The sequence below is a fragment of the Excalfactoria chinensis genome, chromosome 3 (genome assembly GCF_039878825.1).
Source record: "Excalfactoria chinensis isolate bCotChi1 chromosome 3, bCotChi1.hap2, whole genome shotgun sequence".
NCBI classification, from domain to species: domain Eukaryota; kingdom Metazoa; phylum Chordata; class Aves; order Galliformes; family Phasianidae; genus Excalfactoria; species Excalfactoria chinensis.
In genome coordinates this window covers 51,780,294-51,796,287 of record NC_092827.1, presented here as the reverse complement: position 1 = coordinate 51,796,287, position 15,994 = coordinate 51,780,294, and the positions used below count along the sequence as shown (strand labels likewise).

The 15,994-nt window shown below is 35.6% G+C and overlaps 1 protein-coding gene across 1 annotated transcript in view; it reads right to left on the bottom strand.

The window, feature by feature from the left end:
• The window catches only part of EYA4 (EYA transcriptional coactivator and phosphatase 4), a 146,775-nt gene that overhangs the window by 26,031 nt on the left and 104,750 nt on the right, over nt 1–15,994 (bottom strand). The window contains exons 7-11 of the mRNA XM_072331739.1: nt 10,465–10,531; nt 8,386–8,528; nt 8,091–8,234; nt 7,072–7,151; nt 6,562–6,727 (exon numbers count right to left, since the gene is read on the bottom strand). Coding sequence (XP_072187840.1) covers nt 6,562–6,727; nt 7,072–7,151; nt 8,091–8,234; nt 8,386–8,528; nt 10,465–10,531 — 600 coding nt within the window. The remainder of the gene's footprint in view (nt 1–6,561; nt 6,728–7,071; nt 7,152–8,090; nt 8,235–8,385; nt 8,529–10,464; nt 10,532–15,994) is intronic.

Here is a 15,994-nt window from a genome sequence, read left to right as displayed (position 1 = left end):
TGTATTCTCCATCCTCAGAGATACTCAGAACTCCACTGGACACATCCCTGAGCAGTGTGATCTAAGTTGGCTCAACCAAAAGGTATGCAGAAGTCCCTTCCAACTTAAATGATTAAATGTTTCTACAGTCTTTCCAGAATCATTCACTTTACTCTCCCTCTGGAACAAAGAAGAGAACAGTTCTAGTCTAGAGGGATGTAAGAAGAAATAAATAGACTCCAATCTCAAATGAGAATTGGTGTGCAATATAATTCAGTGGTTAAATTGTTCACCTCTTTCATCATTTATTTATACCCTACAACAAAACACATATAGAAGATTATTAAAACAAATATACTAGGAAGTTATATTTATATATCTCAATTGGAATAAAGTACTGTTGTATTTCTTGGAAGAATTAGATTTAAGACCATAATTTCACCTTCCTGAGCAAGAGCTCTAGCTCTTATGAGGGAGGAATTCAAGACTGCAGGACAGTGGAGAAACATGAAGAAAATTAGTTCTTAAGCCTATTGGTGACACTGTTTCAAAGATGCTATACAAGGTTGTCAGGAAAACGTTGCCCAAGAAATCCATCTTTCATTGGCCCAAACAGGTGGAAATCAGGTTCCAAATCCTGACTATATGGTGGGCATGGTAGGACAGTCCAGCCAAGACTGGCAACATGCTCCACCATCTTCAAACTGGTTTGGGGACTGGCATTATTGCATTGCAAGATAAAGGTCTCATTCATTTGCTTCCCACCTTCCTTTATATATTTACAAATTATAATCAGTTTTCCCATCAGATTTTTTTTCCATGGGCTCAACAGATCCAGGTTAGTCAGCCTTTCCTCATAAGAGAGCTGTTTCAGGCCCTTTATCCAAATGTAGAAATCAGAGTAGATTGTTCATCTAGATTACAGGAAATCCAGACTAGTCATCCCTTTCTCAACCTGAAAGACAGTGCACATCACTATCTACTGAGTGCTGTGTCTTAAATTCACGTGTCACCACTCCACAGAGTGCCATTATGACTCTGGCTTGTAATGGTGTCACCACGACTTGTCACTGGTAATGATGTGATCAGAAAACTGTCACCTTCAGCCTCAATTTGTTTAAATAGGCCCTGACAAACTTGCCTATGGTGCTCTTTCTGTTCCTCTGTGAGCATTCCTGGAACCCATACGACAAAAACTTCACAATATTTAAATGATGCCACACTCATTTCAAATACACTGAAGCTGATATTCAGCTCTGTACACAGTTCTGTGGTCATAATCCACTGATGTGCACAGATGAGCCAGTCAAGATGCCATTACTTTCATTGTGTGACATCTGTGTGTGGCTGCCCAGAAAGAGACTTATCTATCATGCCACTCTTGCCATTGCTGAAACATACCACCTGCCACCTCACCATGCTCACATTCACTCCTTGGTATCCGTAAATGTTCAGCAAGCATCAATGAATGTGGATGAATGACAATTTTTTGAGGAATTCAGTTCTACAGTTTTGCTTTATACACACTTCCATGTTGGATGTCATTCTATCAAACTGCCCCTCTGCTATCATTGGTCACACAGCAGCAAAATGTAAAAGAATACTGATGGGAAGATTCACTCTCTACTGCCTTACCACCAACATCCCCTGATGTTGTGGGCCAACATAATAAAACAGACTACTTTTGGAGTAGTCCTCATACCTGGAAGAAGGATATACCTGGAATCCATTGCCCTCTCCAAGGCACACTTTTCATTTGACTGGATGACTGATATATATAAAGTACAAAGACATTTTCATGACTCAGAATCTTAATCCCTGCACACTCAAGTGGAAGATAGTGAATTATTCATGAAACAGAAGGAAATCAAATCTCTCTCCTTTCCTGGAAAAATACTCAAAGTTATTCTGCTATCATGTGAAAGTAGATGATAGTACTATTTTGTTCTCGAACTAGATCACTATGACTTCAGTGTTGCAATATCACTATGTGTCTCTGCTTGTGCAGAATACAGCCAAACTTTCAGGCAACAGCTAAGAAGAGATCTTTAGAAAAGTAGTTTGAGAATTTATTCCAGATATCATCTTCAACATACTTCTGTCCTGATTTGGAAAAAGCATTATTTATATTCTGTAGTATTTTTCAGCTGAAACTCCTATCAGAGAAAAAAATGATAGAGAAATTAAGCAGCAATAATAATGTCTACTGAATAATTTTTCCTTGGTGTTTTTACTTTGTCCCTTTACAACTAAGAGAAAGAGTTCTTGTTGACTAATCATTTCTATTCCCAGCACGGTCTTGATGGCAGTAAGGACACTGCAGACACTGGAGAGATCAATAAGGTCACATTACTTTAGTTCTTTTCCCATAAATAGAACAGCAGAATTTAATTTTCTAAATGCAAAAATGTAGAAAAATGATGTTTCAGAAACATATTCCTTAAGCATCAAAAACCTGCTTTTCAAAAGAAGTTCTGAGTATGCAAGAGGTACAAAAATACAACTTCTCAGATTCTCTGACAGAGCAGAAAAAAAAAATCCCCAAACCAACCCCAGCTATGGAAAGACAAAAACTATATAACTGAACATAAATATTGGCATTCTTATCACAATTTCTTTTTTCAAATTTAGAAAATTTCAACATTTTACAACAAAATAAGACTCATTTCTAAAATAATCTACAGTAATGCACTAGAACATCTGTTCTCAATGACCACGTTTAATCTACCAAAAATAAAATATAAAAAGACTCTGTTCCAAATTTTCTCTGAAATAATCTAACCACTGAAGTAAATAACTTCAAGTTTCACTTAACATTAGCCATTACCTGTTACCGCAGGCTTCTGCTTGGGTGAACACTCGTGATTGCATAATTATCCATTAATCAGTACTGTAGCTAATTACTGTATCTTCTAAGTTCTAGATATTTAGAGCCAACTTTATTTCATTAACTAATCTCTAAAGCAGAATGAGCAGCTGTCTCTTACTTGAATGCAAGGTATGCATCTATTTTAGATTGCAGAAGTCTGTAGTGCGTGTTTTTCTGAACAACTGTAGGCTTAATTGCTTGATATGCTTTTTACCAACAGCAGACCAAAGGAGCAAATGCATTATTTTTTAATTTATTTTTATTTTTTGGTCCTCAGTTTACTTTAGAAATCAGGTCAACGTTGATAGAAGAAAAACTTATCCAAAATTCATCCATGTAAAAAGTCTGAGAAATTCTAGTACCAAAGAGCACTGAAAACCTCACCTTCATAAAGAGTTCCTACTGCAGCTTATGTAAGACAGATTTTTTTATTACCATGTTTGAAATTTTTTAGCTTTTCCAATATTCAACACATGCCTAATAAATCCACTTCATAACCTTCTCTCACTGGAAGTATGAGCAGCATCAGAGATTCCATAAAGCAAGAGGAAAATGTCAAAACTGGAACAGAGAACGACCACTTCATCACAGATGTTCATGCACATACTCATACCCTGATTCAGGTCCAGCATGAAGACTTACATGCTGTGGATAACTTCTAGAAGCTCTAATTAAATGTTACGGAGTTACAAAACCACAGTTACAGATGGAGGTGGTCTTCCTATCCAGACCTTTTTTTTTTTTTTCCACCTGTAGTTTGAACAAGCATTCCCTCCTTCTTGTTAAAACACAGCTGTGCCACTTAAGCAAGAGAAAAGAGGTGTAGGCGCAGGTCAAAACAAGTGTTCTATGACAACTTCTGACATGTGTAATGAGGGTGGAAAGCTACTACAACTGGCTTGTGTGCATTTGTATCCTTCTCTAGGTGAAAATGTTACAGTCTGTCACCAAATGCTGAAACTTCTGGTCTGTCAGTGAGACTTCCAGGCAAATAGCTGTCTCTGGGTCCCAGAAGCCCAGTGACAGCCTGCAAGCTCCTCAAACAAGACAAACATTTGCCAAGAATCCTCTTTTTTAATAGAGGCAAAGCCCAGAGACATACTGTGTTGTCACTTGTAATGAGTAGCAGAGTGTAATACCTATGTAAAGTTTCATCTTATTTTCTTCACTTGGTCAACAAATAAAGAAATCTTGATCTGATGGGGCTTTGTTATTACAAGAAATCCTGTATATGTGGAGAATATTAGAAAGAGTATTAGAGGTTAATGTGAATTAACAGCAAGCAAAGATGGTATAAAAGTGAAGTGTCTTACTGTGTTTAATCATAGGTTTTACATGAAGTAACAGGATCAAGCAGTGAAGGACTGATAGACAGCAAGTGAACGTGGTGTGTACTGAAACTGATTCAAGTCAGTGCATCCCACTGATGCAAATTTATTTTTACAGTGACACACAGGGGCACAGGCATGTCATGTATTCTCAAAGTGGGTGTTGCACTCTCAACAAAGGGTCTCATGACCAGTTCAACACTTGATAGAAATAAGGAATGAGTGGGCAGGTTTTAGGTTCAGATGCACAGCCTACTTAACAGGAAAAAGGTTCATATGATTAAGCCATCCACCAATGAGAAAAGTATTTATTGTTTCATAGATGCGCAGCCTTCAATATTTTTGAACATATTTAAGCTATGTAAGATTCCTTTCTTTTTTCAGTGCTATTTGATACCAAGGGAGTCTGTAACACATAATACAGTTACGTAGCATTTCTAAGAAAATGGAAGGGAGAGGGGAAGAAGGGAGAGGCAAAAGGAAAATTCTGTCTGATTTTCTCAAATAAAACTGTAGAAGAATAAGACAGAAATAAAGATCAGATATGAATATACTTTTAAATATAGATTATTTATCATTTGGCTCTATCATGAGTGTTCTGCAACTGTTGGAATTCCACTTAAGATACCTGTTAGATTCTCTTCCTAAGATTCCACTCTGAGACTATTCTGCATTTCCATCAAAAAACAACGGCACATGCATTAGCCAAATAATTTGTTGCTCCATTCTTGGAGGTGTTCAAGGCCAGACTGGATGGGACTTTGTGTGACCTGGTTTACTGGGAGGTGCCCCTGCCCATGACAGCAAGGTTGGAACTAAATGGTTTTACAGTCCTTTCCAAAACAAACTGTTCTATGATTCTATGATCTCTCCATACCCATTGCATGTCATAGCACAAAGATGTGTGCATGAGCAGATACACATTATTTAAAAATCAGTTAACAGAGGAAAACAGATGGCAGGAAAAAAAATAAAAATCAACTCATGCCATAAAACTTGCCAAAGTTTTTAGTGAATTTAAGTAGTTTATACGAAGTATAAGGCCTTGCCTATACTCTCCTACACAGTATTTCCTTCTTTGTATAAAATTGTTATTATAACACAACAGCTTTATTGCCTTACTTTTCAGTTAGATTTTTCAGTTGTTAGGATGAGAATTAGGAATATTTACACAGAGAGTTGATTTTATGATCAAAGCACACGTTCCCTTTTCAGACCCTAACTCAAAATCTAGTTTGTTAGTCGATTGATAACTGCTCACAGTCTGTGGGTAAGGCAGACATTATCCCACGTTGTGCACGTGAAGGCAGTGTCCCCACAAGACTGCTCTGACAGCATTATGCTAAGCAGCTGGTAATCATCTCCTCTCTTATAAATGCTACACCCAGCCTTAGTGAGCTACTTATGACATGAATATATCATAAAACTGGGCTAGATCTTTCAGAAATTCCTGGAATAATGTAAGTTATGCAGGAAATCAAGCATGAAAAGCAGATTCTTTTCACACATGAAGGGATCACACACCTAAGCCAGCCCACAGAGATTTTCACGTGTCTATACTATACAATGCATAATTTAAAAAGCATAACTTTATTTACTTTAGTGGGAAAATAAATTGGTGAGAGTTTTGGGAACTTAGAAAATCCCAAAGTAAATCTAGCATGAAAAAAAATATTCCTTGTTAACATTTGAATTTGCTTGACATGAATGGAGAATGGAGATGACTGTGAACTGAGTTATAACTATTAGGAGAAAAAATGAAGATATCCAGCAGCGATGCCCTAAGAACACAACCATATAACTGTGTTGTAATGCATATGCACGAGGGGGCAGAGTTGGGCAGGCAAAATTAGTCTTCTGATTTCTCCTTGGAGCTTTCTCTTTGTAACTTCTGTTAATTTGTTTATTTTGTAAAGAAATGTACTATTAACTGATTCTTACTAACCTAAGTTTGTATTAGCAAGTGTGGCATGCTAGAATGACTGAAGCATAATTAAATGACAAACAACATCTTGTTTAAATAATTTACAGTAACAATTCTTTATATGGAGGTGGACAGTGGAGTATCACACTGTCACTAGCAGGGGAGCTGACTGAATTCTTAGTTAAAAATTTACTACTACAAGGCCATAGCAACTTTTTACAACCTACTCCTTCCAAAGAAAACAACCTCAAACTGCAAAGAGTTTTAGCTAACTAACAAATTACACAGGTTTCTTGAATGAGCGTACAAAAAAGGCTTTTTTTTGTCCTTGAGTTTAAAACTTCTAACACTATAAAATCAAGGCAGATATGCAGATCTTGGCTTCATACATCTACAGGAAAAAAAAAAAAAACAAAAAAAAAAAACACAAAAATTGTTTTCACCTGAATGCAGATCTGTACCTGGTTGACTAGTCAGGCCAGGGAGAGATTCCTGTAACTGGTAGGTTGATGATGATGAAGAAGTGCCATCGGCCGTGTTGTTTGAGGTCATATATGCACCATATGTTGATGCTGAGTAATACTGTGCATACTGGTTTTGGCCAAAAGCTGTGTATGATGGATAATCCTAAAACAGCAAAAGCAGTTAAGTATGTAGATGAACAAATAATGTCTTTATTAAATATTTCTGTGTGCAATCATGTGACTTATGCAAAGAACTGATGACTTTTACTTTAGCTATTTTAACTTGAGGAAATTTACTAAAAGACTACAGGGAGATTGATAAAGTATTTAGGCACCAAAAGATGCAACTAGGCATCCACTGGGATTTTCAATGCTTTCCACAGAAAACAGAACTGAACCACAGCACGTCCAATTCATCATAACAAATCTAAATTGAAATAACATTCCATCACTGGATTTACAGAAATATTTTTTTTAATGCACAAACAAAAGTATTGATATTCATACCTGTTGTGAACTACTGAAGTTCGTAGAATTTGAAACAGAATTGTTTGCGTAAATAGTGGATGATGGTGTAAAACTAGAACCTAAAATTAAAAAATATGATTCATTGCAAGAACATGTTTCTGAATAAATATATAATTCTAAATACAAGATTTCATGCTAAGACGTTGGTGAATCAGAGGAGAAAACAATTTTTATTTTTCCATTTAAACAAGAAAACATTCTAATGAGACTTTAAAATAAATGAAATGCTGCTTCCATGCAATAAACATACCTTCTTTTTTTCCCACGATAGAAGAAAGTTATCAGCAATAAGTTGTTGCAGTGACCACAAAATCATTTTTCGATGTATTACAGGGTCTCACTTTCATTCAAATATTGCTATTCTCTTTTTCCTTCATCACCTAAGTCCTAACACTCCAGTGATCCCTTATGAAGCAAAAATCTTTTTTTTAAGAATATTTAAATGGCCTATATGTTTTGATCAGTCTGTTTCAAGGCTTGTCCATGTTTTCAACATCAGATGATTAATATTGTATTTATAAGATTGAGTATTGCATTAAATGATCAAAAAGTATCCAGATAAAATAAAGTATGAATGAACAAAAAGAAATACATCATAATTGCATAATAAATGAAATATTAAGTATGAATTACAGAGATTTTTTTTTTTTTTTCGAAGGGAAAACAAGCATCAGAGGATGTTATACACAAAAAACATGTAAACACAGGGAAGTGACTTGTGTTCCCCAATAAATACAACAAACACTTCCAGTCCCATTCCACAAAACAATAAAGGTGCAAATGGGGCTTGTATTGAATGACCAGATCTAGATCAGCAGATGACAAAAAATGAATATATATGCACGTGTTGGGGAAAACAAATAAATAAATAAATAATAGGGGTAAAAGTAGCTGTGCATGACAACTACATTTGCAAGAGTTCAAAAAACGTAATGAGGGAACAGTGGGCCACAGAGAGCAGCAAGCAGGGATGATACATAACAGCAAGGGCTACTTACCTGGCATCTGATACGAATATGGTGTTTGGCCTGGCTGTGGGGTGGAAAACCCTGGACTGTAACTGAGGCACCCACTCTGCAGTGGTGACTGTGTCTGCGAGAGCCCACTTTCCGTCTTGATGCCTGGCAACATTACACCCAAATCTGTATAAGAAATTAATTTTTAACTGATTCTTTAAAATATTTTCTCACAGTGGGGAAAATAAAATAAAATAAAATAAAATAATTAGCAAAAATGTTCATGTCAGCATTTATCTTACATCTACAGAAGACGAAGCAATAAGAGGTCAAATACCGTAAGTAGGTAGGCTGTATGGCTGTCCTGTCTGTGAGTAGGCTGTATAGACTGCTGGTTGCTGCATTCCTGAATACTGGGTTTGTCCGGCATAGGCAGACATTGTTTGAGCTGCTGGTGTAGAAAGAATGTGTGGATAGGGCCTAAATATCAGGAAAAATAGCATTACTGTGGCAACAAATACTTCGTATGTTAATTCAAGCAATAAAGTAAAGAAAATGGTATCCAAAGGCAGTTCATTATTCTGCCAACTCCTCGTCTTATAGGAGTTATTCCATCTCCCACTGAAATAAGCTAAATAAACAAAATCATCTCACATTCCCCAAGGCACTGTGAATATTCTGTACTGTCCCATCACCACAATTTAATTCTTAATATTCTGTGTCCAGGTGTAGGTGGACTGTGCCACTGCTTTAACAGTTTTATATGGATTTGACCCCTCTGAGATAGGAACAGTATGCTTATATCACAAAATTCCTCAAGGTTTTTTATCCAGTGCAGGGAAACTTGGACTGGAAGAATAAATAAGATACAGAGGAGAACATTAAATCTACTACCTTATGCCCACTATGTATGGTTCTGCTTCATCAGATATCTAGCCTCTGGCTTCAGTGGGAGATGGATCATGCCCATAGAGAGAAGCATGAAAAATATGGACAGCAACAGTTTGTTAACCAGGAGGGCTTTAAATGTTTGGGAAATAGAATGGAAATAAAAATGGTCTTTAATTTATAAATATTGGGGTTTTATAGAGAAATTGAATAAAAAGAAGTTATAAATTTTTGCCCTCCAGAGTTGCAAAAATATACAGAGAAACATTTGTCTTGGATTGTTTTGTAAGTCAAATAAGATTTTATGGACCAAGAGTTGAATAAACATACACTGCAGAATTACACTTACTGAAACCTGGCCATTAGAAGCCATGACTTAAGTGCAGATTCTAATTTATTTGTCTTTTTTTTTTTTTTTTTTCCTAATTAGTTCAGTACATTTGGCAGTGGTTGCTATCAGAAAAGGATTACTCATTAATTTAGATGCCAATAAATTATTACAGTAGATTAAAAAAAATCTATTAAGCATTGCAATGCATTTGGCCAAACATATCTAATATAGTCTGCCAAAATTCGTCTTAAGTGGATTAAGGAAGAATGTTTTTAGTTTAGACACCTACTTTCTCTATCAATAAATGCTGGCTAACATGATACAAATACAAATTCGGTGAAAATTTTTAAAAGGACTAATCAGGTATAGTTTTAATGCTTTCTCTGTATCAAATTTCAAAGTCACATAGATAAAGATGGTATACTGAAATCAAGGATACTTGTGCACAACATCACAGGCCAAGCAAATCACTAGGCTGCCAGTTACAGCAGTTTCATTAAAAAAATCTTAAGTACTTTCCATGATGTTAAAAAGGGAAGAAATTTCCTAGCCATAACAACCCCTGCTGGCTTCTAAATAAATAAACAAATACATCAATAAACACTATTTTTTTTTCTTTTTTCTTTTTATTTATTTATTTATTTATTTTTAAGAGAGAAAGAGAGAGATTGAATCTAATCCAATTTACTTTGGTTGATATTTAAACCTTACAATATTGGAGGAGGAAAGGGCGGTTCATAATTCTGGAATGTCTGGAACAATTTGGCAACACAGGTACTGGAACAGTCTATGACACGGTTACCCTTAAGTATGTATCTTGCACATGCAATTGTGATTTCTAAATATAAACTCTCTTCCTCAAAATATGTCTGTGTGTAATGCCACCAGCACTGTTAAAATGCTGATGCATGAGAACCTCAGTCTATTTTTTTCCTTCCACTGTTTGTAGAAACTCAAAATGCATTTCTTGTGCAGCAATACAGTATTGCACAAAGTAGGATCTTACTCTGCAGCCATGAGAGAAGAAAAAAGAAAAAAAAAAGACACAGAATTGTAGTGGATACATTACAGAGGCTTAATTATTTTCCCTTCTCTCTTATTCTTCTGCTGATCAATGTATGTTGGCAGCAAACCATAGAACTGCCTACAACCAAGGTCAGTTCCCTGTATGAGATTACAAGAGGGACAGACACTAACTTGGAGGGATATATCTGCGGAGAGTACTGGTGCGCTGATCTTGGGCTATAGCCACTACTTGTTATTACTGCAAAACAGAAAACAAGAGTAGAACAGTTAAAAACAGCATGAGATGAATAAAGCCAGTCTAAATACTAACACAATCATGTCAGCAGAAAATCTGATTGAAATGGACAGCTTTTACACAACATAGATGTCACCTCAAGTGTAATATCTTAATACACAAACTAAAATGTTTGGCAAATTCTTGTTTATTCATTGTTCTACTGAACTCTTTAGTTGTCGTGAGTATTTTAAGCTTTACTGGCTTACTTCTGAATTTATTGCACAGGCATATAATTCACACATGATCTGTGATCCACACACAATAGAATTTTCAAACTTGCACGTGTATTAAAATTAGTAGTTAAAAGGCAACTTTTAACTGGCAAACATATGGCACTGCATGGGATTGAAAGAACATGCCTATACTTTTAAAGTCTCATATTAACAAGTTTAATTTTAATACTGCATAGTATTAATAGTGTTCCATATAGGTTCAATCAATTTTAGTTAGCTTACATGATGAGACATATTCAACTGACCACTAGGAAATGAATACTCCTCCTTATCAACAGGCTGATTGAAACACTGACACTACCAAAAATAGATGTATTTCAAAAGTAAGCATAAATAGTTATGTACAGTAGCCATCAAAATTATATATGTCTACACTATGAACTGCTGCATTCCTCCAAGAAAACCAACAGAACAACAGTCATATCCCATTAAAATTTCATTCAAAAGCAGTGCTCACGCTGGATTAATTCCAAGTGTTTGGAAGTTTCTCTTTCCTTTAGCCATCTGTCTTGACTAAGACAGATGTATTCCAAATATATGTACTCTAAAGTGTTGAACCAATCCCTTCAGAGCAAATCCATACTGGGCAAACATACAGAGTGTCTTTATTAGGCCATCTGCTGCTCATTCACTTTTCAAAAGATTAAAGTAGTACACAACGAAGCACTGGAATTTCTTTAGTCTAATCAATCATAGTTGTACTTCAAAGTGTACCCTCTTCCTGAGTTGTTCATAATGGTAGTAGAAATGAACTTTCAGAATTATATAAGTGACAAATAGGTTTAGGTTCCTAACTATTTTATGAAACATGATATACATCTACATCCAGGTGTAATTAACAACTTTGAGATCTATTCCTTTGAACATATGCAGAACTTCATATTTCTGAAGTTAAACACATTTAGAACCTGCAGAATTTTAAGAGGAAAATCCAGTAGGAAAAAAAAAGCCACAACACTTTAGCTTCTGTTTTAAATGTGCAGTTGAGAATGGTTTGAAAATGAGGAATTGGATGATTTTTTGGAACACATGCTACCAGATCTCATAAAAGAGTTGCTGATTGAAAAGATATTAAGGGATAATCTACAAAGGAAATCTGCTGAATTTAATATTATTGTATATTCTTCTCCGAGAATGCCTTCCAATGGTTTAAGCTAAGTCTAAGTGTGCATAAAGATATTCTCAGAATTAAATGAAATGTATGGCTGTATATATAAACAGCTCATAAAACCCTAAAGGATGCTGTTATTTATTTAACTCTTGAAGAGTAATTAGTCTTGCCTGTTCTATCACTGTGACCTTTCTGAAGACAAACAATAGCTAACAGAATGACCTCAGTGATTCCCAGGGCAAGGAACTTTCATGGTCCATTACCAGCTTATCAGATCTTTTTTGACCATACTGTTCCACTTTTTGTCAATTGTTTGCTGAATGACACATCACTTGATTAATCAAATTGGTTAAAGCACATTTACCATTCTACTACAGTGGGCATAAACTACCAACAAAGAGAGAAAGAGAAAAAGAGAGAGAGAGAGAAAGAAAGAGAGAAAAAAAAAAAAAAAGAGAGGGAGAGCAAGGAAGGAAGGAAGGAAGGAAGGAAGGAAGGAAGGAAGGAAGGAAGGAAGGAAAGAAGGACAATTTATTTAGATCACTTTAGTCATCAAAAACTAATGTTTTTCAGCAAAAAAACTGTCCTGCCTACTTTTTAAATTATTTCTGCATATATATACATATATATAAGTAAATAAAAATAAAGAAAAACAAATTGTGTACCATTCCAATTAAAAAGCCTTTTCATTTTACTCTTTCTCTGGCAGTTTTTCACATCTGTTTTTGCACTGCACTTTAGGACATGGGAAATTTGAGAAACACAGGATATAAGACCCGGTATACAAGAATATTACAACTATGTATCACAAATGAACTATATCATATCTCACGGCTCAGAATGGTAATTCTGTGGGTAATCAGACTTAAACATTTGTCACTGTTTTCACAGTTATCCTCCTAACTCTACTTTTCTTTCAGTGGGGAGGACTAGCAGTAGTGGAAGTGGTAGAGGGGTAGAGGCAGAATGTTACATACTTTATAACATTTTTATCACTTTCTAAGCATAGCTTTCTATAGCTATTTATAAGAATGGGCTAGTTACCATTATATTATGTTATTTATGAGAAAAACAAAACCGTCTCCTCTCTGGAAAACTCAAGTATGTCTGAGATTTCATTACTTGACTTTACCAGTGGACTGCTCTTCTAGGCAGGTGTAATAAATACCCTTGATTTCTCAAGTGAAAAGCCATCAAGCTGCACACTTCTGAAAAACAATAGTCACATTTTGCACATGCCCTGAAGAAGCACAGTGCAGAACTTGGTAGGTAAATTCTCTGTACAATGGGCCCACTTTCTCCAGAAGTAGAAGTTCTGGCTGATCTGAACCATGCAGGGTCCCAGAATCTCCATCCTCTGTCCCACAGGGAGGGATGGCCTCTGGAGGAAAATGTGGAAGGTGAAGTTTCAGAAAAGGCAGTGAGGCCTGAGAACAGATGTGTAAGAGAAGAGCCTCCTGGGCTCTAAGTTTGAGGATGGGTTAGCAACTGGGTTGAGGAATGAAGGTTCTGGCTGGGTAAAGACACTGCAGACCAGAGCTGGCTGAAATTGAGAGACAAAGGTTGCAGTAAATATGAATGTGACAGAACAGAAAGAGGAAATGAGAGAGATAAGAAAAGCAGATGTAACTATACCCTTTGAGGAATGCTCCCAGCAGTAAACCTTGGGAGAAGTGAGGCTTGCTACATCACTGGGGACATGTCCCCAACCTAACAAATGTTGATCCACAGAAAAGAAAAGGTGGCATCCAGCACTAACTATTTACCCTGTTAGCTCAACTGGTGAAGGTGTCTGTGGAGAGCTGATATAACCAGAAATCATACTGATAACATGTGCTGGGTTCATCAAATCAACACAGGCAAGAATTTTTATTTTTTCATTAATCACCTGGAAAATTCTATGCGAAGAGTTAGGTTAAAGGGATTGCATTTAAACAACAGATTTCAGTTTCTCCACAAAAGGGAGAAACCAGACAAAGGTATGCAGTGATGGCATTTCCTAACCTTGCCTTTATAGCCCTCAGAATTTTTTTTATATCCATTTTTGCATGTAGTAAGTCATAAGTAACAAAGCTGACAAGAACTTCAGATGTTTCTTTCTTCTCCATTACAATTATAAACAATTCCCAAATTAATCCAGTATCCTAAGGAATTTAAACACAAAAATGCATTCATTCCCAGTATAGCAGCTGTAACAAATTCTTGGAGCATAAAATTGCTCAGTTTGAGACTGTTCTGCAATTCTCCACAACCTGTAAGTATCCAACCCTACAAGAATCTGCTACAGGATTGCAAAGATTCAAATTGAGTGTAGTGATAATAATTACCAACTGCCAGCCTTTGAAGAAAAAGGAGGAGGAAGAGGGTGTACAGAATGACTACCTTGTCACACTGAGATAAAAGGCTCATCTTTTTTTCAGTTGCAGCTGATTTGTCTAAAAAAGATATCTTTCTACTAGTTAGTGTTAAACATCCCAAATCTTCACTTAGGTTAAATAGTCAGAGGAATACTTAGTGTGAGTTTATATTGTTGTTCATGATTTCTGCCACATAACTGATAAAATTGTCCCAATTGCAAATACTAGTAAAATACAAGGAATGGATTTACGCTTTATGAAAGGCTCATCAGGTTATGAAAACAGTCCTGCCTCACATACGATGATGGAGACTGTTAATCACTATGACAGGCAGACTACTGATTTCCCACTGTGAGTGATCATACTCACTTAATACCTGAGTTTGTGGTCTACAATGAGAATTGGGGTCATTTTTCATTTGAATATGTAGGTAGCTGATGGACAAAAAAGACTGTAAAGCTCAAATTCCTTCATTTTTGGTTGCACCCTTTCCAAATCTTTAAAGTGCAGATATTTCAACACTTCCTGTGCAGCCAGTGGAAGCCAAGGGTGAATGGTATCCTGTGAAATCAAGCTTTTGTTTAGGTAACCAAGCATGAACACGGGACTGCAATTTTTGGCATCTCCTTTCTGAAAATTTTGCCTTAGCCATGTTTTATGCATGGGATTCAGCTCAGATGTCTTAAATACATGGCACAAGCTGATAAAATTTCACCAACAATGCCAAGCTCATATATAGACAGACATTTTATAACCTGTACTTGTAAGATTACTTATAACATTACTTATAGTATTTTAGGGCAGAGGAACAATAGTCATGGGAGGGGGAGAAGGAAGAAAAGGAAAAAAATAAAAGGAAAAAAAACGCTGATTTTTAGCAAAAACTATTATTTTTTTTTTACATAACTTGTTTAATTTGATGGTGTTTCTTTCATAATGAGAACAATGTTTTCATTTCTACTAATCAGAAGTATACGCTTGCTTTACATTTCACAACAGACCTTTACTTCATGCACTTAAATTTTGATACTGAATAATTTCGATTTCTGAATAATGAACTTCAGAGTATGTCTGAATTTACTGATGCCTAAAAACTATTCTGGAAACATACACTCAGTTTCTCTGTTTTTAAAACATTCTGATTATACAGAAACATTGTGATTTCCAGAATATTTTAAATGGGTTGTGACTACCTATGCCTACCAAAACCCACAGCATGACAATTCTTGGCCCCAGTAAAATTTCAGTCAGGCTGTTACTGAGTTGATATTTTCAGATATGAATTTATTTTTCCCTTCTCTCTCTATTGGAAGGACTCAGCCTTATAGTTAGAATGCAGATTTTCTGTAATTTTTCATAATCTTTTAGTAATTTATAGGAATCTACTTAAAAGTTGCTGTTTGTTTCATTTTTAAAGAAGTAAATTAAATTTACAATTATTTAAACTAAAATATTTACATGAAGACAAAGTAGCTTAGGGCACTCTAGTCAGTGTTTAAACTAACACACTGTTCATACAAATAAGAAGATTAGCACTGAAATACGACCCTTAATATTCTAAATTCTACGAAGTAATTCAGCCTCTAGAAATACAATCTGTTTTTTAGTTCCCAAATCATATAAGACTAGCACTGAGAAAAAGCTACAGTACAATAATAACATTATAATTACAAGACTTCAACATAAGGAATTGTCTTAGTCATCATTAAAGCTTTTTTATGAT